Genomic DNA, 26335 nt, shown 5'->3' with positions numbered 1-26335 from the left:
ATGAAGTGAGATGAAATAAAATAAGGGGCTTATCCCGCTAATTCGCATCACCTTTTTCATCCACATCCATCCAAACAAACACATATAGTCATGGCTAATCCTCATTCGTCATTCTCTTTTAACAGTGAATCCACACAAACTAACACAGTCTCAAATCCAGTCCTCAACATCCAAACATAACCTTACGCTATGATCGCACGAGAAGATTTAGAAATAGCATTAATTTAGCATAACAAATTTGAAATGTAAATCTCGTTCCAATGTGTTGATTTGAGGACAAGAACAAAGATTTGTCAGATTTCCTCAAAATCCCATCTCTCCAAACTTGTGAAAATTTTTGAGGATAAACAACCAATTTACCATTATATCATTATCATGTGTCATCAAATTTATCCAAGTTTTATATGAGTGTGAGTATTGTGTATTGTTTGTGGGTGAGGGAGAATCAATTTTGTTAATAATAATAATATATATACATTATAATAATAAAATAATAATAATAATGTTAATATATTATATATAATAATATTATTATTATTAATAAATAATATATCAACTTTTATTATAAAGATAAAATAATAATGTTATATTTTAATATATTAAAACTTTTTTTATCTTCTACATCAATCAAAATTATTTATGAATTTCACCTTCAAATCCATTTAATTTTACCATCAAATCTTTTCAAAAAAATTATACAAATTTTATATTCAAATTTACTTAAATTTATATATTTATTATTTTAAATTCATCCTCTTAATTAAATAAACATACCCTAGGAGTTATGAAAATCCTATAAACTTTTATATATACAAAACAAAGAAAAAAATGAGATAAAATACCTAATAAAATTAGGCAGGCTTATTAAAAGAGAATAGTAACTATTTATTCAAACAAAAAAGAACAAATTTTAATTATATAAACAATGATCACCCTATAAACTTTAAAGATATATAATTGCTTAGTATATAAATATATACATCAATTTTATGTCACGAGAGTTTTATAATTTAATTTAAATACCCATTCATCAATAAAAGTTTATGATTATAGTTATTTCCACACATCCTTCTATTAAATATAAAAGACATAATTGAATATTTTAATAATTTAAAACTAAAAATGTGTTCAGACTATTTATTTATTGATATTTTCCTCTGTACATTTATGCTCACCGGTATAGTTCTTTTTCTTTATTGCACCTTTAAATGTTGTGGAGACTTCGAGACTTCAAGTTGACTGCTAGTAACGATATCATAAATATTTCTAAGCTTTTTGTATTCAACTGAGTTTTTTTTAAGGATTGGACTGAGCTATTGTCCCAATTCTTTAACTATTAAAAATATTCATCTAATTTTAGAGTATCTTTGAAATTATCAGTAGACAAAAAATTTATATAGATAATTATATAAAATATTTTATGATGCTTATCACATATGACTTCAATAAAGATTATAGCAAATTAAAAAACAAAGGTTATGTATTTTCTACTTTGAATACTCCATAGGAATATAATTTATATGGATATTCTTAATTAATTTTAGGAGAAAACGGTGTAGAAAACTATATAAAACAATTATAACATATGAAAACTTAAAGGTTTTTTTTTTCAAAGGTTTATGAAAAGCTGTTAAAAAATGTAACTTTCTTTAAATTCACATGTCAGACTCTCTTTTTTTTCATACAATAACCTTCACTGATTACATAAATTATATTAACCTAACACCATACTGAAAAAAAGAAAAACACATTGCATAAAGTTAAAGAAGGAACAGACTTTGTGGATTCAAAATAAAAACATTAAGTGCGGACTATTTGTTACAGATAGTTTAGAAATTAAAACTTAGATCATAATTTTGCCATAATTTTTAAAATAGTCATCATAAAAATTAAAGAAAAAGAGTTAGGTATTTCAATTAAATAAATTAGAATCATTCAAAAACGCCACATAAACATATTCCGATAGAAGACTGCAGAGAGGAAAGTTTAACTCTGGACTTTTCTTATTTACGAGTAATTCCTCTTTAAGTTAATATAATGAGAGAAATAGACCGTTAGAAGGTGTGGACCAAAAACTGAGGGAATTAATACAAATGAGGGAATGGCTATATTGCAGGTTGTTGGCTATTAAATTTCCTATTCTTTTGACTCCCAAACCAAACCTACCCTATTCAATTTCAATTCAACTCCGCGTTTAGTCCAGCAACACCACCACCCACCACTCCCTTCACATCATACATCATGACATCACGCAATGAACCGTCTCAGGCCGTTCACGCGTTTTTGTTTATATTTTCTCAGTTTTTAATTCTTTCAATTCCAAATTGCAGATATCGTGCACAGACAATTTCAACCAATCATTCAAAATCTCGGTATTATATTATAATAATAAAATTAAAAAGAACAAGTCAAAACTACGGGTAATTGCTTGTTTCTCTACAAAACTGAAAAAGAAACCTATGTTTTCCGTTCCTGATACGTCGGAAAAAATATCTTATATCTTATGTTAGTCCAGTATTGGCTCCACGCGCAAAAAAGTTTAAAGAAGAAAAGAAAGTGTTGCAGTCCATGAAATTAAGAATAGTAACTCGATTCATATTTGAAAAATAATAGTGCAGTGAAAATGGAATTAAAAAAAACAACATAGGTTTTCTATGAAAAACATCTATAGGTTTTCCATGAAAAACAAGAGTTATTATCATAATAACTAGTGAACTTAGTCCTACAAATTTTACTTCTACTACTACTTCTTCATTCTTCAATCTTCAGTCCCTAACCTAACACCTAAAGCCACATGTCACAGTAGAGGATGTACAGAAGATGTTAACAACTACGTTATGTGCAATTTCATACTTTCCTAATAACTGCTTAAACGAAACCCTGGAATCACAAAACGTAAACGCACCTTTTAACAATGGAGTGGCGATGATTTTAAGAGCGAGCCATCATCTTCTTGAATTCCTCGAAATTAACGCTGCCGTCGCCATCGGCGTCAACGTTGCTGATCATTCTCCGGCAGTCGCTAAGGGAGCACTTCTCGCCGAGCTTGCGGAGCACGTCGTGCAACTCCTTCGCAGTGATGAGGCCGTTTTTGTCGACGTCGTAAAGATCGAACGCGTCGCGGAGCTCCTTCGAGTCGTCGTTTCCGGCGTCATTGCAGTGGAAATCCGCGAACTCCTTGAGATCGATGTAACCGTCGCCGTTCTTGTCGAGCTCCTCCATCATGCGCTTCAGTTCCTCTTTCGTGGTTTTGGATCCGAGCGTGCCGAGCATGTCTCGCAGCTCTGTGATAGAGATTTTTCCGTCGCCGTTCTTGTCGAACTTGTTGAAGATCTGGCGCACTTCGTCATCCATGGCGTTGTCTCACTGCTCCTTGACCTTGAGTGAGAAACGAAAATGAAAATCTGTCCTAAGGCTCGGGTTAGGGTTTGCTTGTTGGAGTTTTGTTCTCACGCTAAAGGGAAGGGCGATATTTATGGTTGGGTTGTTGTATTTATAGTGAGCCGTTTTTTTCACGCGGTTTCTTGCTTAACGCGTCCATGACGACGTGATAACCGTAAAAATAAGAGAGTGGGGAGTGGTGAGTTTGATCAACGGCAGTGGAGTGTATTAGAAGAGAAGGAATAGCGACGTGACACTTATCCAATAATATTGTGACGCGTGTCAGTACACGTGATGGAGTGCACGAGAAGATATTTTGTTCGGGGATAATGGAAACAAGATATTCAGAAACAATTTTGTCATTAATTATTTAAAAGGTGATCTTATCTTTTGTTATTAAATTTAGAAAAGACTAGCATGTTTCAAACATAAAAAGTATTAATTAAGGAATAAAATAAATAATATATATCACAGAATTAAAACGGTTTTGATTTTGTGAATTTATTTAATATCTGAAAAGGAATTTTCTAAATGCATTCGGGCAAATTTCTTTTTATTCAGAAGGAAAAAAATAAAGATAATTAAAAGTATCTACTATCATGAAAGCGTGAAAGTTATTTAATATTTTTTCATTTAAAATATTTGATATAACATACTTCTTACTATTACACGTGAATGTGCATTAAAAATTTGTGTGAAGTAAATTAATCCTACGTATTTGAAATAAATCAATAAGCATGGTTGTGATCCGTATACAAAAAAATCTTCAGAGTATATTATGGTAAGTAGTCACAACATCACATTTACTTTTTTATTGTTTAATTTTATGATAATCTATAAATTGACCTTAATTATTGGATCGTTTCAATAAGTGTATCAAGTTGAATATATATTTACAACTTGTAATACTTGTTCACATGCTTACGATATCATTTGTAATTGATAATTAAATTTAAATTTTTCTCGTTCTTCTAAATTTAAATATGAAAATGATTTATGAGCTATATATTTATTGTATTACATAAGTGTTAAGGCTTACCTTTTTGGCATTCATGAAGATCTTTAGTCATTTAAATATCATCATAGTTTTATTATACATTTACTTTTTTTTCTTCTATAACATAGTTTTATTTTTAATTTAAAACATACTGTAATTAATATTTACATAGATAGCATAGTTTTGTAACGGTTCAGAATTCGGTTTACAGAAAGCTGAATTCTGACTTCTTATTTAAAAGAATTTAAAAAAATATATATATTATAATTCGGTTTTGGAAAAACAGAATCTTAATTTTCTTTTTATGATAATTTTTGCAAAAATATATTCAATGATTTTCAAAAACCATTTAAGATTTTAACGGTTTTAAAAACTGGTAAAAGGTTAAAGATTTTTAAAACCACTTTTAACATATTTTTAAAATTTTGCTTTTAATTTAAAATTAATAAATAATTAATTAATTTTAATATTTTATTATATTTTTTTAATATATTTTTTAAAAAATAACTATTTAACATATTTTTTGAATTCTGTTTTTTAACTTAAAATTTAATAAATAATTAATTTATTATAATTTTTTATTATAATTTTTTTATTTAATAAACTTTTGAAATTACTTAACAAATTTAATATATTTTATTATTTTTATAATTATTATTTTAATATAATTACTTATTCTAATATTTTTAATATAATATTTTTTAATTTAACAAATTTCTTAAACTAATTTTATTATAAAATTTAGAAAATATTTAATTTATTTTAATATAATTTAATATATGTTATTATTTTAATAATTATTATGAAAATTATAATAGTAATAATAAAACTAAAAATGAAATTAAATATAATAATATTAATAATAATAATGTAAAATTTGATTTAATATAGTATAGCGTATTAAATAATATTAAAATAAATTAATTATTTATTAATTTTAAATTAAAAGCAGAATTTTAAAAATATATTAAAAGTTAATATATCTTTCAACAGATTTTAGAAACCGTTTAAATAGTTTTCGAAAATCTTTAACCTTTCATCGATTTTTAAAACCGTTAAAATCTTAAATGGTTTTTGAAAATCATTGAATATATTTTTGCAAAAATTATCAAAAAAGAAAATTAAGATTATGTTTTTCCAAAATCGAATTATAACATTTTTTTGAAAATTTTTTAAATAAGAAGTCAGAATTCGGTTTCCCGTAAACCGAATTCTGAACATTTACAAAACCGTATTATCCATGTAAATATTAACTACACTACAGTATGGTGTAACTATAAATTAAAAATCAAATTATGTTATATAAGAAAAAAAAATCCACTTTTACCTTGTATTTAGATTGAACAGTGGATTTAAAGAGAGAGATGTGAGAATAAATTTGTTTAGATTAAAGAACTTGAGATAAAAATTTATAAAAATTAGTTAATGATGTGATAGATTTATCAGATTAAATAATATTTTAATTAATAAAAATAAAAAATTATTATTTTTTATATTTATTTTATTAATATTATTATATTGTTTATTATTATATTGTTTATTATTGTTGTTTATAATTATTTTATTATTAATATTTATTTTCTTAATGTTATTATTATTTATTTTGTTAATATTATTATTATATTATAATATGCACTTATCAATATGATTGGAAATTGGTTTGCTTAGTGGCAGAGACATGCTTATAGTTTAAGCATTTTGTTGTTTTGTTTTTGTGCATTTGTTGATACCTTCTAATTGTTATACCAAAAATGTTTAAGGGGTTCATCATTTATCACTATTCACTTGTCAACTAAAATTTATATGGTATTAGATATTGTTTAAGGCTTTGAAAACTTATCTTGTGATAGTTATTGCTCTAACTATTGTTTAGAATAGAAAATGCTAACTAATGCAAGAATAGAAAACTTGTTTATTGTTAATATTATGGGCATTGGCTAAGTCTAAGGTTGTTCGACCGTCTACAATTTTTTTTTTATTGCATTTATAACTTTTATGCTATCGATATTTCGTAGATATAGTATGTCAATGTTTTACATGTAATCACCACATTTAATAAAATAGAACCTAACAAGTGAATATATTGTGGAGCTTCTTTTTTTTTTTTTTAATTCAACCCATCTTGTAAGCACTCGATACCCATAAATTAAATACACCGTTTGTGGTTTCATTTCCTTTTATGAATTTCAACATTGGTTAATTTCATTATTTTTTTTTTAATATATTCAATGATTCATCCCTAATTCAAGATACAAATATAAAAGACATCAAAACACAGTGGACTTCCTCTCTTTTTTTAAGTGTTTTTGATAAGTTGTGGAAATCTTAGGTTTTTAGTAGAATGTTTAGTCTTTTTAAGAGTATATGTAAAAATTCTCAAGTTTATAGAACTCTTTATTTTGTATAGAATTTCATAAAACAAGTTTTTTTTAATAGTTTTTTGACTTAAATCCTTAATTGGTCCTCATGTTAGGAGGGAATTTTCAGTTTAGTACCTGCTTTTAAAAGTGTATACATTGGGTCCTCATGTTTTGTAATTTGTGTTAATTTAGTGAATTATTGACACTTCAAACAAGTTTGTAACAGCAATTGGAAGGTGTCCAAACGTTCAAACCGTTAATAAACATGCTGCAACTCAAAATGACTTGTCCACTTGCAATTTTCAAGCCAAATTGATTGTTCAAAGGGACTAAATTGACACAAATTGCAAAACATGAGGACTCAATGTATACACTTTTAAAAGTGGGTACTAAACTGAAAATTCCCTCCTAACATGGGGACCAATTAAGGATTTAAGCCTAGTTTTTTTATAACTTAAGTGAATGAAATCTTTTTGTTTGAGAATTGTATGTAGAGGATATTAAATACAGGGGAAAGCTATATAAAAAAATTACTTATTATGATAGTTATTGCTCTAACTATTATAGTAAATCTAACTTACTACAAATATTAGTAATCCTATATAAGTTGGATTTATTATATCAAGTCTACCAATAACTCTCGTAGTAAATGAAACTTATTATATGACAAATATTGATAGACTTGACATATTAAGTAACTTATTAAGATTGATAATCAAAAACACATCCTAATAAGTTAGACTTATTATGTTAAGTACTCAATATAATAAGTCAACCTACAATGCTAAGGTTATTAATGCATATCATTATAAGTTTAACTTACTATGACAAATATATGTACACTTGACACAGTAAGTTATGTCAGGTCTTTTTAACTGTCATAAAGTTTCATATTTTCTACATCATGTACTCTGTGATGCTTGAATAACCATCATAGAAAATATTGTAGAACAAACATAGAAAGTCTCGCATTGAGTAATGTGATAAAGTGGAAAAATTTGTGTTTATCCAACATAGGTGCACTAGCTAAATTATTGGCGTATTTGGAATTTATAATGAGATTATGGAGATATAGTCAGTCATTTTTGGTCTTGCATCATCTAGATCAACTTCTTCTTGACAAGATAAGTTAGAGTTTGTAGAATTAGCTTAATGTTGTTTTACAAAGATTAACTTTCTTCTTATAATTGATTACTTGAGATTTTGCAACAGATGATATTTTTGTTGAAATAGAGTTTGGGAAAAGTCTTACATGCAATTATATGTTCATCTAGTTCATATGATTCATCATATTTAAGTGTTTAGGCACTTTCACTACAAGGGAAGTTGACAAACATAATGTGGAGAGTGAATAAGTAGTTGTCATCAATATCTTTATGTTTTAAGATAATTTGTAAAGAAAATCAAAATTTAATAGCATGGGAAACAAAAACTATTATTAGTTGTCAACATTCATTATCTTTATCACCAAACACATGTATGAACTGTTTCATGTGTTTGATTGACTGCTTTTGGGTATCAACATTTTCAAAGGTCAGAATTCAATCGCATATTCACCATATTATGAACCATGGATTTCTTGATTATATTCAATATTGAATTTTTATGGCCTTATACCCAAAATTCAACTGGTATTGTAGAATCTAAACCTCAATTGGATATAGTTGGAGCTCAACCTATGTTGCTGCCAAACAAGCTCAAGTATTTTGACTAAATAATTTTAACATGCTTTGTTTTTTATGGAATAAGTATTTTGAAATTATTTATTATTGATGAAGAGTATAAAATGAATTAGTGATGATATTTTGAATTCTAATAAGAAACATAACCTTAGGTGATCTACAAAAATTTATTCAATCCCTTCTTTACAGAAAATGTTTTTTTTTATGAAATTCTAGAAAGTTACATTATGAGTTAATGAAAATAATGAATAAATTCTACAAACATATTGAAGTACGAGTAAAAGTCTATCAAGATTTTTTTAAAAGAATTTACCAAAAACACAAATAATAAAAAGAAAGAAAATAAAAAATAAATGATATTTTATTAAGAAAATTATATATTTATAGATATTTATTTATAAATAAGAATAATAAATACTTTTGTTTACATTTTCTAACTGTGTTTTATTTATGCTCCACTCCAGAATGAGTTAGTTTTCAGCAACACTAACTTACATTAACTTAACGAAACTTGAATTTAATTAAAAATTTTGTTAATAATGAATTGTTTTTAAATTTTGATTTATTAATTCCATATAGATTACGGTATATTTCACATGATATTGATAGAGCAGAATTGATATGGTCAACGAGTCTCACAAAAGCGTGTTACCTTTATTGGCGCGTGGTAGGGAAAAACAAAGCTGCTTTGCAATTTCTTTATAACAATGATAATTTAAAAATATTTATTTTATAATATTTTAATAATTGATCTAAAATTATTTTATAATCTATAATAATAATCATAAATATGAACTAATCATAAAATAACATACAGATAATATTAAAAAAAGTTATTAAAATATGATTATTCAACAACTTTTTTTTTATGTAGGCTTTAACTTAAGCTTGAATTTATTTTCAGATGAGACTATATATTTGATTGTTTGTAAAGTTGAAATACTATATTTTTGTTAGAAAACAAATCATATCCCTGAGAGAATATATTGTTATTATTATAAGTAATTTGCAGTAATAATGTTATATTATTATAAAATAATATTTATAGGAATAAAATAGCAGAATTATAGATTATCTCTTGTATATATTTCTCATATTTTATTCAAAATTAATAAGACAGTTTTTTTCCCTATTTTCTTTTTTTACTGTGCCTTTATACTTTAATGGACAATCTCTGGTTTCTGTCTCGCATCCGATATTGTCGTCCGACCACCAGCTCCGGCCACTGTCGTCGGCCACCGTCGCCGACCACTTTCGCAGCCATCGTCCCCGCCACTTGTGCCACCGATGCACCAACACCTGGTCCTACCTCTATTGCTTCCGCTATCTTCTTCTCTATTCTCTTATGTTTAAGTCCCTTGAAGTTTTGTTGTTGTTTAGGGCAGTTAAGTCCCTTGAAGTTTTGTTACTGTTTAGAGTGATTAAGTCCCTACAGGTTTGTGGTTGTTAGCCTTTTAATTCCAGCCGTTGCAGGGTAGTGTAGTCCTTGCAGGTCTGTTGTTGTTTGCCTCTGGATTAAGTCCCTACAGGTTTGTGGCTATTAGCCTTTTAATTCCAACCGTTGCAGGATAGTGTAATCCCCGCAGATCTATTGTTGTTTGCCCCTGCAGTTTGTTGCTGCAGGCCCTTCATTTGTTCTTGCAATTCGTTGTTAACAACGGAAATGACGAACACTCTTGAAGACAAATTACATATTTCAAATTGAGTTTATGTATTCCAAGCTTTGTCTATACTTCAACTTGAGGTGGAGTGTTAGAAAATAAATCATATTGAGAGAATATATTGTTATTATTATAGGTGATTTGTAGTAATAATTATAGAATAATATTTATAGGAATAAAATAACAGAATTATAGATTCTCTCTTATATATATTTTTCATATTTTATTCAAAATTAATAAAACAGTTTTTTCCCTATTTTCTTTCTTTACAATTTTTGAAAACGCTAAATAAAGATATAATAATAATAATACAGTATAGAATGTCACTATATAAATATGTTCTTAACTCTTTCTAACATTACGAAATATATAGATGAGATAGCACGATCATATAATTGCGTGAAGGATGAAAAGCAGAATTGACGAGACAAACCAACTTATACTTTCTATTCACAAAAATTGTGATAACTACAGTTGTTTTTCTCCAAACTTATTGATGCCAACGAAAGCAACACGACAACAATGTTAAATGTCACACAATTTTCTAACGTATGCAGGTAACAGAACATAGAAAATGATGAAGAGGACATGGTAGTGACTATGAATACAAAGTAGATGCCCATTTATTGCAAGAAAACTTGGTACCATCAGCCACACAATTTCACATGGCCCGCTTGATTTATGTGGTTTATGGTTCAACAACTCTATCACTTGACAACACAATAAATATGATTTTAGAGTTTTTCAAGAAAAGACACATAGAACTCCACACATGGTAAGACATTGTCCGCTTTGGGCCAAGCCCTCACGGGTTTGCTTACCATTGGAGATATTTATGTATATATAAACTCTTGACCAGTCTTTCTTTCACTCAATGTGAGACTTTGTTTGCTCTCCAACAAATTTCAGATGATTTTTTTATATATATGTGGATTTGCATTTTTTAAATAACTATAATCAATTTATTTTATAGAATTTATGTGATTCATATCATCACTTCATTCATGTGATTCGCATCATTTTACGCGCTTTAAGCTTTAAACACATGTACTACACCAATACATTCTTAGAGCAAGACTCTATCACATTAGTAAATTTACATTATATAAATCAATTTTTAAAGTTTATTTTTTAATATAGTAATAAAATCATTTCAAATTTGTCTTGATAAAATTTTATTTTAATTGAATTCATCATGTCACATGTTATTTAACCGTTATTAGATAACTTTTATTTTAATATTTTTTGTTTTAAAACTTCTTTAATTAAATTTTTTAAAATATTTTTTCTCGCTCTTATTATTGGAAACACATTTTATATGATATATCATTGAAATTAAAAGGGAAACTTTTTGTAGTCAAAGAAAATGGGACAACCATCGAATGGGCTGGAACCTAAAAAAACCTAAAAAAAGTTATGGACTTTCGTTTCATCATGTACTTATTATTAATTCATTAAAATAATTTAAAATAAATATTAAATATTTAGAAACAAAATTGTTTAATTCATAATTAATTTAATTAATTCAAATATTTATATATTTATAAAATCTTAGTATTTTATTAAAAAATAACTATATATCTAGTCAACAAATTCTTCTACTTTTATTTAAAATTAATCACATCTTAATAAAGGTATTTTAGAAAATTTCAAAAGTGCAGGATGAAACAGTCCCTTAAGAACATAGGCCTGTACAAAGGGCCCAACTTAAACTGGGGATCATGCTGTCCTCAGTACCTCCCTTTTTTCTATTCTCACGCCCTTTCTTTTTAAGTTTTCTACCCTCTTTTCTTATATATCCCTTTCCCCTTCCACTCTCTTCTTCTAACCCCTCCACTTCTCTTTCTCTTTTCTCCACCCTCCTTTAATGAAATTAATATTAACATATACAATCAAAACACATTTTATTAATATATCTCAATAAAAAAAAAACATTTTCATTGTTTATCTAGAAAATAAAAATATGTATAGTTTTCATCTCAACAAAATGTTATCAAAGTTCCTAACAAAAGTACATTCTAAGATTGTATGTTGAAAAAAAGTTTTCTACATAGATGCATATGTATCTTGAAAACTTAATACCAATATAATATTTTTTTATGAATACTTTTGACATATTGTTAAAAATTAATTGGAGTGTATTCTTAACAAATCTTAATTAATAATTGGGTTTGAGTTTCTTATATAAGGTTATTATTTTTAGCACTTCCATAATTACTAATTCAAACACCTTTCACTACCACTACTGCACCACTTACACTGTCAGTGCTTCCATCATCATCATTGTTGCGAAAGAAGAACAAGATTGCAAAGGAAAAGGATGAGAGAAAATACCAAAAAAAAAAATTATTTCAAGATGCTCTTTCCAAAAACATATTTCACGTATTTTGGAAAATTCTTTTTCAAACAAATTTTATATAGGAGTGTTTAGCAAAATTCATTTGGAAAGGCATTATTCGAAAATATATTTTATTTGTTTCGGAAATTGTATTCCGAAAATCACATTCTAATTTTTTTTTAATTTTATTTTTAAAATCTTAGGAATGTTTTCAAAAAGTCGCTTTTACAGAAAGCAAAATGTCAATTAGAACATTTGAGGGGTGCATGAACTTTCCTCCCCCCCCCCCCCCCAAAGAATATAGGTGTGTACATAGACTATAAACTAAGTAAAAATACATAATTTATATTTATCATAGTATAATAAATACAAATTAATTTTAATTTTCTGAAATAGAACAACTTATTGTGTAAATTATGTTAGAAAAAGTGTGTACGTCACTATTTTGACCATTTTATAAACATGTTTGAGTGAGTTTTTTCATAACTTTCATAAAAAAAGGAATTTTTTAGGGTTAAATTAACTTATGCGTGAATTAATTTATATATATTTTCATATAATATGTACATGAGTTAAATCAGTTTATTAAGAAGTTAAATTCAATTATTTTTAGAAAACTTGTCCGAATAGATATTTAATAACTTATTTTTTTGGAACTAATACTTTTAAAATCTTTTTAAGGGACTAAAAAACATTGTTGTAATAATCAATCTTCTCAAACTTCACCAAATTTTGTTTCCCTCTTTTTTCATATCACTATACCACACCACATTACATATTATTTGCCTACTTTATTAATCTTTATAATTAACTTAATTGACCATTTTTATTATAAAATTCTTCTTCACAATAATACACATTTTTAGAATAGTAGTAACATCATATATTTTTATATTTATTTAACATTTTTTATAAGAATAAAATAGTTATAAATGTGTAAATTTTTGTATTTAAAAAAAGTGAAAAGTAAAGAAAAATAGTATGAAATGTAAAAGTTTAAGTGTCATAGAATATTTTTCATATTTTTATCGTAAAATTCATATCGAATATTTTCTTAGACAAATCGACTGAAATACCAAAAGTGTTTTTGCATTGTATTTACTCATACTTTCTGTTTATCATTTATGGATGTGTAAAATCTTAGTTGTTTTTCAAATATTTGCGTACAGGTGGCAAGGGTAAATAAACTAGGTTTGTTAGTTAACGGTTATAGTAACATGACATGATTCTCAGTTGAACAGCGTCAGCACTAAGCAGTTCAAAACGTGCAGATGCTTATGAATCTTTCTATTGTCTGATAAACAAATAAATAATAAAAAAAGCAGCAGAGAAATTGCACATATCGTGCATTCTGTCTCCTTTGCTTACTCCGCAACACAGCGTAACCCAGATTTCGTCCACTCCAAAGGCAATTTTCACACAAACCCCACCAATTCTATTACCCACATCCCAAAGCCAGAAAAAGTATTCAATTTCGGTTGATAAAGAGAGAAAAGAAACGAATTTCAAGAGCCAAGTCCTTGAGGGGTGTTTAGTAGTGATTTCCTTGTTTGATGGCTCTTCACTGTGGCATTTTCAGCTTCAGGAGTGTAGCTTCTCACCCTCTAAGTTCCGTCAAGTTCAGTCAGCCCACTGTCAAAGCTTCCACCTTTGCTTCCCCTCTTACCCCTCCTATTGTCAAATTGAATGTCAGAGGTAATTCAAATTATGGGTCTTCATTAAATCTTAGTTTTATGCATGCTATGAAGAAGAGCAACTGTTTTCTGTTCTGTTTGAACCTTTGCAATGTTTTCGAATATGCTTGTTGCAATTAGGGGAGGGTGCAGTTTGTGCTATCAATTTGAGTTGTGTACATGTGAGCTTTTAGGTGTCTTTGGATAATAAACTTAAGACCTTATTTAGTAAACTTTTCTCTGATAAGTAATTAAGACAAGAAACTAATAAGCATGAATCAATAAGAATCAATAATTTTGTTGGTTTTTTTATTAGTTAATAGTGTAGAAAACATAAAAATGTTCTTAAAATAAGCTTAAGATGTTAGTGATAGCCATTAAACTATTTATTTAAGTGCAAATAAGCTTGCAGAACCTCATTCAAAGTCCTCCTTGTTTAAAAGATCTTGTTGCTTCTTTCTTTAGTATCACTTCTCTAGGGGTATCAAGTTATGATATGAATGCATTTTCACTACTCAACTTTTCGTTGTACAGGAAAGGCTGTTCCTGGTGATGGGACACCTGAAACAAAGGAATCACCTCTTGTGGTTTGTTTTGGGGAAATGCTCATTGATTTTGTCCCAACTGTCAGTGGCCTTTCTTTGGCTGAAGCACCTGCGTTTAAAAAGGCTCCTGGAGGTGCCCCTGCTAATGTTGCAGTAGGCATATCTCGATTAGGGGGTTCATCAGCTTTCATTGGAAAGGTATTATATAGGTACTTCTCTAGGTTGTTTCTATACTTCTGTTATAGGAAGCATCATATTTACTTGTTCGCTTTGGCATACTGCCAATATTGTCTTTGCTAGCAAACTTGATATTGTCCCGGCATCCTTATCCCTGTGCTGCCAAACTTTAGGCTTGTAATGTTAATCAGCATGTTTGTTACATAATCAGCTTTTATGAAAAAATAGATGATAAGGTTAATCAAGAGTTAACTACTATTTTGGTCCTTGAAATATTTATGGGATAACAAATTGGTCCCTACAAGATCTGTGTCATTTGTTAGTCCCTCCATAGTGAAAGTATCTACCACATAAGTTTCTGTTAGTCTCCATAAGAAACAGTAATGAATTCTGAAGTGATCTATTAATTGCTAATATGGCTTGTTAATGTCATCTAAGCATTTGTGTGACAAAACCACCTAGGCTTTCACTTGGTGCGCATGTTGGCAAAATGATTAATTAATATGATGGGATGTCAAATTTTAAGGAAAGGAATTCAAGTCTGGCATGTGAATCTTTGAGTGGCAAAATCATGGGTTAACCCTTTTCTGTATCTGTTTGTGTGTCTGTTTGTAATGAACAAAATACCATTGCCTACTCAGGCATAATCAAGAGAGAAAAAAATTTCTAACTGCACTATGGTATTAATCAGCGATCTGAAGCATACTGGCACATAGATAAAATCGTTAGTTAAGCCTCATTTTTGTCCCGCAAATATTCACATGTCATCACTTTGTATAAGCATCAAATCTGTGCCTGTCTCAGTTTCCTACACCATCAAATATGTGCTTGTCACAGCTTCCAACACCTTCAAAATACACTCCATGCTCAAAAATGATCTTTTTAAAGCCAATTTGGCTAAGAAAACTCTATCATTTTTTTCCAAGCTCTTGCTGCTTGGTTGAGGCCGTACAAGGCCTTCCTCAGTCTGTACACCCTATCTTCTTGCCCTTTAATCATAAAACTTACATATGCTTCCTCATCAAGAGATCCATTTACGAAAACTAACTTCACATATAATTGGTACATGGCCTAACCTCTTAAATCTTTAACTGCAACCATCAATCTTAATGTTTCCATTCTTGCCCAGGTGCATAGGCCTCGTCATAACCAGTTCCTTCTCTATGCAAGAACCTTTTAGCAATTAATTTGGCTTTTTGCTTCATCACTTCACCATATGGGTTTACTTTATCTTTGTATACCCACTCTAAAGCGATGAACCTTTTCTTAGATGACAGACTTACTAATTCTCATGTTTGGTTCTTCTCAATTGAGCCAATTTCTTCTCTCATAGTATTGACCCACTTAGGTTCTGGAATTGATCTTTCAAAGTAAATTGGTCTAACTTCAGACATCAGTACATAGTGCCTTAGTTCACTTTCAGAATCTACTGCAATGTCTGGCATGATAACATAGTCATCTAGATTAGGTGGAAGTTGCCTTACCCTTATGGATCTTCTAAGATCTGGTGGAGCATTTATGTTAATCTCAGAGTCGATTAGACTAGTAGATTCAAACATCATTTAGCTGAGTTGCTACTTGCCTTAGATTTCTAGTCCCATCTTTTAGTTTCATCAACCACCATATCTCTATTTACTATCATTTGCTTCTTCCCTCTTGTAGAATGATAACCGATGAATATCATCTGCTCTTCGTTGTTGGCAAGTTTTCTTCTAAACTGATCTAACACATGCTTGAAACAAATTGATCAGCACTAGGCTTTCTACCTGTCCAAGCTTCCTCGCATGTCTTTCCTTCTAGCTTCTTAGTGGGTGATTCCTCACCCCATGGATAACATGGTAAGCCTTTTCTCCTCAACGTCTCATCATGTTCATGATGGGTTTTTTTTTTTTTTTTCCTTTCTACAATATCATTATATTCTGGTGTATAGGGAGGTGTAACTTCATGGATAACATAACACCCTCTCCTTCATAGTTACTATTGAATTCATCGGAAACATATTCACAACCACTGTCAGTTCTTATAATTTTCAATAAATTGCCACTCTGCCTCTAAGCTAGGGACTTGAATTTCTTAAACATATCAAACACATCACTTTTGTTATTAATCAAGTTGACTCACACCCTCCTATTCAAATCATCAATAAAGTTGACCACACCTTTTTAACTGTCTAACAACTTCTATAACTTGAATTACAACCACTAACATTTTGGTTTGAAAGTCAAATGAGAATCTGATATCTAGATCAATAAACTCTGATTTTGGTATTTTATTCTCTTACAAGTTAGAAGTCATAGTTAAAATATCTCTTCTAAATTCGAGTAATGTTTTTTGCAACGTGAACAGGTTGGCGAAGATGAATTTGGATATATGCTTGCGGATATACTAAAGGACAATAATGTAAACCATGAAGGGATGCGTTTTGACCCTGGTGCACGTACTGCCTTAGCATTTGTTACACTGAGGAGTGATGGAGAGCGAGAGTTCATGTTTTATCGTAATCCCAGTGCTGATATGCTGCTCCAAGAAGATGAGCTTGATTTGGACCTAATCAGAAAGGTAAAACCAAAAGCAGAGTTTGTAGTTGTCAAACTAAAGCAAAATGTACCCCGAGTGGAATAAAAGGGAACGTGAACCTCTATTGAGCATGCTACTCAACATTCTTTCTGTTGCACTTTTCTCACGTAATATTTGTTCAGTTATTCAATATCACTTCTTTCAGCTAATACTTGGTGAATTTGTTTAACTATTAGTATCCCTTTGGATGAATTTCTTCACTGCCAAGTCTATGTTTCACTTCTTAATATGTTCTGCTCTAACTCTTCTAAATTTATGAATTATAGTAATATTGTTCTATTATTTCATGCTACAAGGCGAAGATTTTCCATTATGGTTCTATAAGTCTTATAACAGAACCATGCAAGTCAGCACACATAGCTGCAGCAAAGGCTGCAAAAGATGCTGGTGTAGTTCTGTCTTATGATCCTAACCTGAGGCTTCCTTTATGGCCTTCTGAAGATAGTGCAAGAGAAGGAATTCTGAGTATATGGGAGACAGCAGATATCATTAAGGTTGAACATATATTTATTACAGTCTTCAGAAATAGGCTTTTCTTGCTCCTTTTTCTAGAGTACGGTGTAACAATCTGATGACTGTTTCAGGTAAGTGAAGAAGAAATTTCTTTTCTTACAAAAGGTGAGGATCCATACGATGATGCTGTTGTACGTAAACTATTCCACGAAAACCTCAAGCTACTCCTAGTTACTGAAGGTGCAGAAGGTTGTAGATATTACACCAAGGTAAGCCTTCCAAACATGCCATTTTCCGAAATTCATTTCAACTCTTGCTAATACTTGTTTTATGGTCACCATTTGGTGTATCAGGAGGCAGTAATGTTTACTAATTAAGCACTTGTTGCATAAACTGTACCCTCACATTCCCATCAGATTAAGAATTGAAGCAGCTTATTTGTAGCACAGTAAAGCTGCAAAATCACATTACAGTGTTTGTGTCATTTAGAAAAAATGAATCCAACAACTCTTCTACCAATAGAATGTCCTGTTATCCCTTGAAGCCAAAGTTAAGGCAAAGCAGCTTGTGGGATTTGAACGCAGCACCAAGTGTCTCACAGAGAGACTTGGAGCCACTTGAGCCAAGGTTCTTAATCTTAGCAAAATTTTCAAAGTACGATGTTGATGAAAAAGATATGTAATAATAAACCTTCAAGGAGTCCTTGTTGTAATTCTTGAATACAATAGTTGGAACATAAAATTGTTGAAAACAAAATAGGGAATATTAGTTTGACATCTTCTCTTCTCTTGGGAATTGATTGTAGAAGATAACTAAAAGAAGTATTGGAAAAGTTATTAGCTACAAATTCTAATGGCATTTATGCTGCTAAACATAGTGTACTATTGATTATTATGATTTGAAACCTGTGCTGGTATTTCTTTGCAGGAATTCAGTGGCAGGGTGAAGGGATTGAAGGTGGATGCTGTTGACACCACTGGTGCTGGTGATGCTTTTGTGGCTGGAATGTTATCACAATTAGCCGCAAATCTTTCATTGATTCAGGTGAGAAATATGTATTTGTTTTTGTTATTAAATCCCAAAAGTTTACATCTCACAACTGCAGAAACTCTTGCAGTATGGAGCACATATTATTGTTTAAATTATTGAAAGAAATCTCAATCTCTTTCCTTAAATTCTGTGATTTTATGACTGTAAATGTAAAACACGGAAGAATTGAGAACTGGAATAAGGAAACAAGTGTTCTTAATCTTTATACTTTCGGTAACACTAGAATTTAGTGTTTCTATTTTCAAAATGGATGAGTTTAATACTCCAACTTCAGAAATATGTGCTTTAGTATTGCCTCAGTGTTTAAACTTTAGCAATAATTTTTTTATTATCACTACAAAGTTAAGTTCACTTATTTTAAAATTGGAAAAATAAATTCTTCAATTTGAAATATAAAAGCCAAAACTGAAATTGGAAAAACCAAACATACATTTCCCCTGAAAATAATCACCCTGCAAATGGGTGCCCATAAGGCTTAAGAATTAACTGAAATGTGCTAACAATATAATAAGTTGTACAATGGTATTTATTATAGATTATCATGCATGGTGAGACTGACAACTTTTATGATTTATGACTGTAGAAAGAAGAAGAGTTGAGAGATTCTCTAAAGTTTGCTAATGTCTGTGGTGCATTGACTGTGACTGAGAGAGGTGCAATTCCAGCTTTACCCACCAAGGAAGCTGTTCTTGATGCTCTGCTTAAGCCAGTCTCCTAGCTTTGCGGCCACTAAGTGTAATTATGTGGTGAGTGAGGAAAATTCTTTTTGGAGAGGGGAATTTAAATTCTTCTGGGAAATTGTGAGCTAGATAGAACAATGAATAAGAACTGGTCATTTAGTTCAGGCAAAATTCTACATTAATCAAGTTCATCATTGTTGGCTAATGGAGAATTGTTCTTCATGTACCCATTTGTACTTGATCTATGATGTAGAAGTTGCTATGTAATTTGTGATATATTTTTTAATTTAGCTAAAGCATAAAAAGGAATTTTGTACATAAAATGTTTACTATAAAATTATATGCACAGTTAAGTAGATATAGGTAATATTTTGTCAAATTTATAAATGGTTTCTATAGTGAGTCCCTTATGTAGTTTAACAATTATTAAAATTTGTTTTCCAATACCAATTTTCATACATTTATGATCTAAGATAATAACTTGTATTTAAAGATTATTGTTTTTAATTTTTATATTATTTTATTTCATTTTTAATTATGTTTTCTTTTTAGTTATATATACTTTTCATTCTTCAAGCATCTATATAATATTGTTTGTGTAACAATTTTTTTTGTTTAAATTATATAAGTGTATATGACATATATTTTTCAATAAAATTTATATTAATTAACCTTTTTATATTACAATGGATTAAATTTAACACCAAATAGCATCAAACAACATAACAGTGTTAACTTCATAAAAATTTGAACGGATATCCTCAAATAAAGACTTAGGTCTTGTTCACTTGAGTGGATTTGGGGGGAGTAATTGAAAGGATTTGAGAAGATTTGAAGATAAATTTTTTTTGTTGTTTATTTGAATAGATTTAGAGATAAATGAAAGTGGATTTGGAAGTAAATTTTTTTAATTTGTCATATAAATTAAATCTTACACTAATTCTCACAAACTTTACTTTCAAATTCACTGTTGTTTACTTCCAAATTCACTCAAATAAACAACAACAAAAATTACTTTCAAATTCTCTCAAATCCACTCAATTACCCTCCTTCAAATCCACTCAAGTGAACACGGCTTTAAATACATGAAATATTGCAATTTTAAGAGAAATATTTAATCCAAATATCCATTCTTTATATTAGTGACCTCATTTAGTCTGTCTTTACAGTTCTCTTTATAAGATAAGTACTTGATATAATTTATAAATATGTTTATCAATAAATTCAATAACATGCATTCATCTAGAATATTAATATATTTTTCAAAGTTAGTTCGCTATCAACCTTATCGGTAGAATATGCTAATCATCAATATTGTCGGTCATTTGATTATGGCCTAAAAAACTATGCCTTCTAAAAATACTTAATATGATAATGTTTGGTAATGAATATTTGAATTCAAGATAGCTATTTAATTATACAGATGCTCCGAGAGAAGCTATGGTTTAAAATTTTCCCATAGCAATGAATTGAACCAAAGTTAGAGAATTTTCCATTTTCAACCAGAAGTCAGAAACATTCTCCATTGATGTCCCAAACATTTTCATCCACAAAAAAGTATAGTAATAAAACGGTTGTAAACCATGACTATGTCTGATGATCATTGCCAAATAGGACACCAACCCCGACATTAAAGGGTGTCCTTACATCAAGTGGCACCCCACCTCTTTAAGAACCAAGTTCCACACCCTTTGACCAATCTGCAATCTAAGTGCAACTCATCCAAACGAAACAAACCATAAGGAACTCATTCATTGAAACAAGACATTAGTATAATTTGTTATTCCTACATTTGTGTCTGTCTAACCAACCACAATGGCTGATGATCCTCAAGACGTGGCTGACAGGGAGCGCATTTTCAAGCGTTTTGATGCGAACGGCGATGGCCAAATCTCTTCAGCTGAGCTCGGAGAAGCACTGAAGGCACTTGGATCAGTAACACCAGAAGAGGTGCAAAGGATGATGGAAGAGATTGACACTGATGGAGATGGCTATATTTCACACGAAGAGTTCACAGAATTTGCAAGAGCCAACCGTGGCCTAGTCAGAGATGTTGCAAAGATTTTTTAACCACCACCCTTCTGTAATTAATTAATTAATTCAATTTCATTCTTACTTCCTTTGTTCTGTTCTATGCATGTTGTCACCAATGAGAAGAGAAAACAGCTTTTGTGTATGTATGCATGCTTTCTGACTTTCTACATATAGATAATGATCAAAATCACAGGTTTTTCATTTCATTTTGTAATCCTCTTTTTGGACCTTTTCTATATTGTGTGTATTATATAACAAGGTGCATGCCCTAGACGCCATGATAGGTGCACCAACATTTATCTTATTAAATGGAGTCTACTTAAAAGCGTGCAAATTTTAAGTTTGCACGTCATGTAAACACCTATGACATGGTTTTGCACATTATCTTAATATTTAGGTGATCTTTTGTTAACACAAAATTGTTTTGGTTTTGTGTGTATTAACAGTTGAGAAAGAATCTTAAACACTCACATGGATAAACTTGTAACAATGAATTTTCCTACACAGATATAAAATTATCCATGAAAATAAAATTTAGTCAGAATAGTTTATCCATAGAAATATTTTTATACTCAAGAAAATATATTACACTTTACTCCTTGGGGTAAAGGAAGAAATGTACAAAAACAAGTAATGTTCCTCTGAGCTTCTGTTTCTGCTAACAAGTTGAAAACATTGACATCTAAACCCTGCACTATGGTGAGAATCATGGCAAAAACAATTCTCAACGACCGTAGAGAAAATCATCATCCTCACACTCTGGAACTCCTAGCATTGCCAAGGCCAAGTGACTTTTCATCTCATTGTTTGTTTGTTGTAACTGAGGGTAATAATCAATCACAAACCCATTACCAAGATAACCAGACTTCCTTCTTCTAGAGAGCACAGGTTCAACTTCACCTTTCAGTATTGCAACAATCTCACCTATGCTTGGCCTCCTAGATTCTTCATTTGTAACACAGGCAGCTGCTGCATCCACCATCCGAGCCATTTGATCTGTGTAACTCGAGTTGTACTTGACTTGAGGATCAAGCAACTCTTGAATCGCTCCTTTCCCTTTCCTGAGCAAAGGTTTAGCCTGAAAATGAATGTCACGGATAAAAACAAGATGAAACTTTTGTGATTACTAGTGAAATACAAAAACTGAACCTGAAACATTTGCTTAACCCAAACACTCTTAAATGTCATGTTTTGCAGCTAGATCGAGCAATTTTATAGTAGAACCAGATAAACTGACAAATTTTGTACTTTGTTCTAGTCTAGTAGAAGTCAGAAATTTAAAATCCGTGTGTTATATCATTGATATGACATTTTATTTTATCATTTACTCACCCAGATCACCAAGTTTTCCTCTCCAGGGGGTCTTTTTGCTTCAATTGGCTTGCGGCCAGTTAAGAGTTCCAATAAAACAACTCCCAAAGCATAAACATCGGTCTTATCTGATACTTTCCCATGTTGGAAATACTCAGGTGCCAAATAACTGTCGAGTAAAAGAAGATAGAACAATTTATTTGAATGATCGAAGTATGAAAATAAAGAAAGCAAAAAGCCAACCCCCTCCTCAACACAAATTGCTAAATCGATATGAAGGAGTTAAGTTCACACCCAAATGTTCCTTTCACTGTTTTGCAAAGAAAAGGAACTGATGGGGCTGGAGTCCATGAAGCTAATCCAAAATCACATAACTGAAATTTAGCAAAAAGAACTAATCAGAATGACTTGTTGGGTGTTCTTCATGATACAATTTCTACTACATACGGTATAGTAGAACTTATCAGCAAAGGGGAATCTTACCTTGGGAATCTTCTTAGAGGAGAGAAGAATGTTTGAAGGCTTAATGTCTCTATGAACAACACATCTTTCTGTTCCATTATGCAGATAAGCCACGGCTTCTGCAATCCCAATTGCAACTTGATATCTCACGGACCATGGAAGTGGAGAACTACCCTTCAAACTTTTCTTCTTCCCTATAAAAAAGGTCATCTATAATCAGTGAAAAACATAAAATTCAATGGAAACCACTATGTGGCTTGCATTAGGAGTTAAGCAAAATCAGATAAAATGACTACCATGCAAGTGATGCTCTAAGCTTCCCCCAGACACATACTTGTATACCAAAAACAAACCCTCTTCTGAGTCAATACAAAATCCCACAAGAGGAACAACATTTGTGTTATGAAGAGAACTAGCAATCATCAATTCTCTACAAAACGCCTTAGCACACTCTTTGTCTTCCTTGTCCAACCTTTTAATAGCAACAGCAGTTCTCCAAAACCCAACTCTTCCTCTATAAACACAGCTCAAGGCACCTCTCCCCAACACTCTCCCTGTCCACAGAAAAAAACATAGAATCACACTCTCACACAAAGGAATCAAATTCAATTCCATCAACAGAATATTCACACCTTTGGAGAAATTGCGAGTGGCTGATAGAATTTCATCATAGCTGAACCTGATCAAAGGGTTGAAGACTGGAGACATGCTTTTCTCCAGCGAATGTATTCTCCATTTCATCTCCTTAACTTGAGATTCACATTCCAAATTTACCATCAAAAAGGTTGCAGCGGCAGCAGCAGAAGCAGAAGAGCTCATGTTGAAGGACTCAACCTCAACCTGAGAGCAGAAACTGAACCTGAAAGATGAGTGAACCGATTGAGGGTCAGCAGTAGCCAATTCTGCTCCAGACTCCGCCAGCAACCACGCCTTGTTATGCTCCGAAGTTGTCTTCCTTTGACCATTATGGTCGTTGCTGCCACCACAAGGATCAACACCAACACACGCCAAGGCAAAGTTCCACATGGTTTTTCTCAAAAGGGCCTTGAATTTGAGCCTTTTGTTCTCAGAAGAGTCATTTCCAACTGCAGAGGAAACATGTTCATTGGAAGCACCCTTGGTGTGATCAGAACAGAAACTCATGATGAAGTAGTGAGAAGAAAAGGGTCAGAGAAAAAAGATAAAGAAGAAAAGTGGGGAGAAAGTTCTTTGCTTGTTGGATTGGAGCATATTTTTCTTCTCAACTGCACAGAAAAGAAGAGAGAAAGATGGGAAGTGGTTGGGGATGTCTTTGAATAATTGAAATTGGATTAATGTAAGGTTGCATCAGAGTGAAAGAAGGTTAAGAAAAGTTGGCTATCATCAAGGGTAATTGTGAGAGTGTGGTGATGATGATGATGACACCACCTTTAAGTTATAAGTTATGTTAAAATGATTATTATAGTATAGAGGGAGGAGAGAGCATGAATTGATGGTGAGAATTTGAGAAAGAGAATCTTGTGTTTCTGAGACTGAAGGTGACACAAGGTAGAACACACACCAGGGAACATTTTTCTGCATAATTTAGTTGTTAGGTGGGGACTCCTGAATAAATAAAACCATACATATAAAATTAAGAAGAAACTACTTATAATGTAATGATTCCATTCTATATGCATGCACGTAGAAATTCAATTATATCTTAAAACATATAAAATGGGTTAAATATGTTTTTTTCTCTAAAATTTGAGTGAAAATTGAAATTAGTTATTCCTCAAAATTTTAGTCTAATTTAGTTCCCAACTATAAATGTATGAATTTAATCATTTTAACTAAATTTTGTTAGGTTTATTTGATGTTTCAAACACGTTTCATGATAACATTTGGGTTGTTTACATTATTTGATACATTTTCGTTTCAATTTTAACTGAGAAACGCATTTGAAATATTAAATAAAGTTAATAAATTTTGGTTAAAATTACTAAATTCATACATTTCAAAGTTGAGAACTAAATTAGGCCAAAGTTTTGAAGAGCGACTAATTCTAATTTTCACTGAAAATTAAGGGATAAAAAACATATTTAACCCATATAAAATTTTCGTTGCGAACGGGTGCAAGTCCCACTTTAGATAAAAATAAGAAAATAGAGTATTCTATAAAGAATCTATTAACTCGTTATTTTAAGATTTTAAATAAAAAATAATGTGAATTTTTTATATAGTCGAATTTAAATATTACCGGTGTTTATATCTTATTAGTAAACCTCCTTCTTAATTTTCTTAACAGAAATATTTGTAATTCAAAGCATAAAAAATAACAATTAAAATCTAAATAATTTTATTTGGAATTGTATAAAAAATTTACAAAGTTACTAAATATATTTTAATAAGGAAAACTATCAATGAAGTCCCGTTTTTAAAATGTAAGCAAAGAAAGAATAGATTGAGAAATATTATAAGAATAAAAGGTTGGGTAAATGGTTGTAATAATAATGGTGATAAAAATATTCTTATTATTTATTCTTTAAGTAATTATCATGGGCTGTGATGTAATGACTGAAATAAAAATACATTAATGCTTATGTAATGTCTGAACAAAGCATTTGAGGTGTCTTATATACCACATGTTTTTCTTATATAATATTTTTTGAGTACTTTAAAAGGGTTGAGTGGAAACGTCAAAGAAAAAAAAATGAAATTTCAATATTCTTATTTTATTTTCTTTTATTACGGGAAACAACTTGTGAAAATAATTATGTTATGGTGAAGCTATTAATATCTGTGAAAGATCTACTGAATTATTTTTCCATCGCATTAGAAAAATATTAGAGAAGAGTCAAACGAAGTTTAAATCAAGCAAAATCAATATCGAATATTCCATTGGCTTTGCAGTTTGGTAACCTTACAACCAATTGCTTCAAATCATGTGTTTTTTCATATTTTGATACCATGACATGAATCATGATGTGTATCTT

The 26335-nt window shown here is 30.3% G+C and overlaps 4 protein-coding genes across 4 annotated transcripts; 2 read left to right on the top strand and 2 right to left on the bottom strand.

Annotated features, from left to right (window-relative positions):
• Positions 1-2574: 2574 nt before the first annotated feature.
• Positions 2575-3500, bottom strand: LOC106764083 (probable calcium-binding protein CML23). The gene is made up of 2 exons (XM_014648300.2): positions 2906-3500; positions 2575-2784 (listed from the first exon to the last, which is right to left on the bottom strand). Exon 1 carries the CDS (start codon positions 3352-3354, stop codon positions 2932-2934), a length of 423 nt encoding a protein of 140 aa, XP_014503786.1. The 5' UTR covers positions 3355-3500; the 3' UTR covers positions 2575-2784; positions 2906-2931.
• Positions 3501-13696: 10196 nt separating this feature from the next.
• Positions 13697-19860, top strand: LOC106762994 (probable fructokinase-6, chloroplastic). The gene is made up of 7 exons (XM_014647143.2): positions 13697-14114; positions 14627-14835; positions 17161-17373; positions 17688-17885; positions 17976-18113; positions 18772-18888; positions 19478-19860. Exons 1-7 carry the CDS (start codon positions 13973-13975, stop codon positions 19610-19612), a joined length of 1152 nt encoding a protein of 383 aa, XP_014502629.1. The 5' UTR covers positions 13697-13972; the 3' UTR covers positions 19613-19860.
• A 1165-nt stretch (positions 19861-21025) lies between these two features.
• On the top strand, positions 21026-21887 carry LOC106764558 (polcalcin Ole e 3). The gene has a single exon (XM_022781662.1). It carries the CDS (start codon positions 21390-21392, stop codon positions 21642-21644), a length of 255 nt encoding a protein of 84 aa, XP_022637383.1. The 5' UTR covers positions 21026-21389; the 3' UTR covers positions 21645-21887.
• A 268-nt stretch (positions 21888-22155) lies between these two features.
• Positions 22156-24921, bottom strand: LOC106763062 (probable serine/threonine-protein kinase PBL21). Its single transcript, XM_014647230.2, has 6 exons — positions 24014-24921; positions 23678-23935; positions 23403-23575; positions 23214-23293; positions 22941-23088; positions 22156-22686 (listed from the first exon to the last, which is right to left on the bottom strand). Exons 1-6 carry the CDS (start codon positions 24522-24524, stop codon positions 22333-22335), a joined length of 1524 nt encoding a protein of 507 aa, XP_014502716.1. The 5' UTR covers positions 24525-24921; the 3' UTR covers positions 22156-22332.
• Between the last annotated feature and the right edge of the window lie 1414 nt (positions 24922-26335).

The sequence above is a fragment of the Vigna radiata genome, chromosome 6 (genome assembly GCF_000741045.1).
Source record: "Vigna radiata var. radiata cultivar VC1973A chromosome 6, Vradiata_ver6, whole genome shotgun sequence".
Classification (NCBI taxonomy): domain Eukaryota; kingdom Viridiplantae; phylum Streptophyta; class Magnoliopsida; order Fabales; family Fabaceae; genus Vigna; species Vigna radiata.
This window is presented reverse-complemented; position numbering and strand designations above follow the sequence as displayed.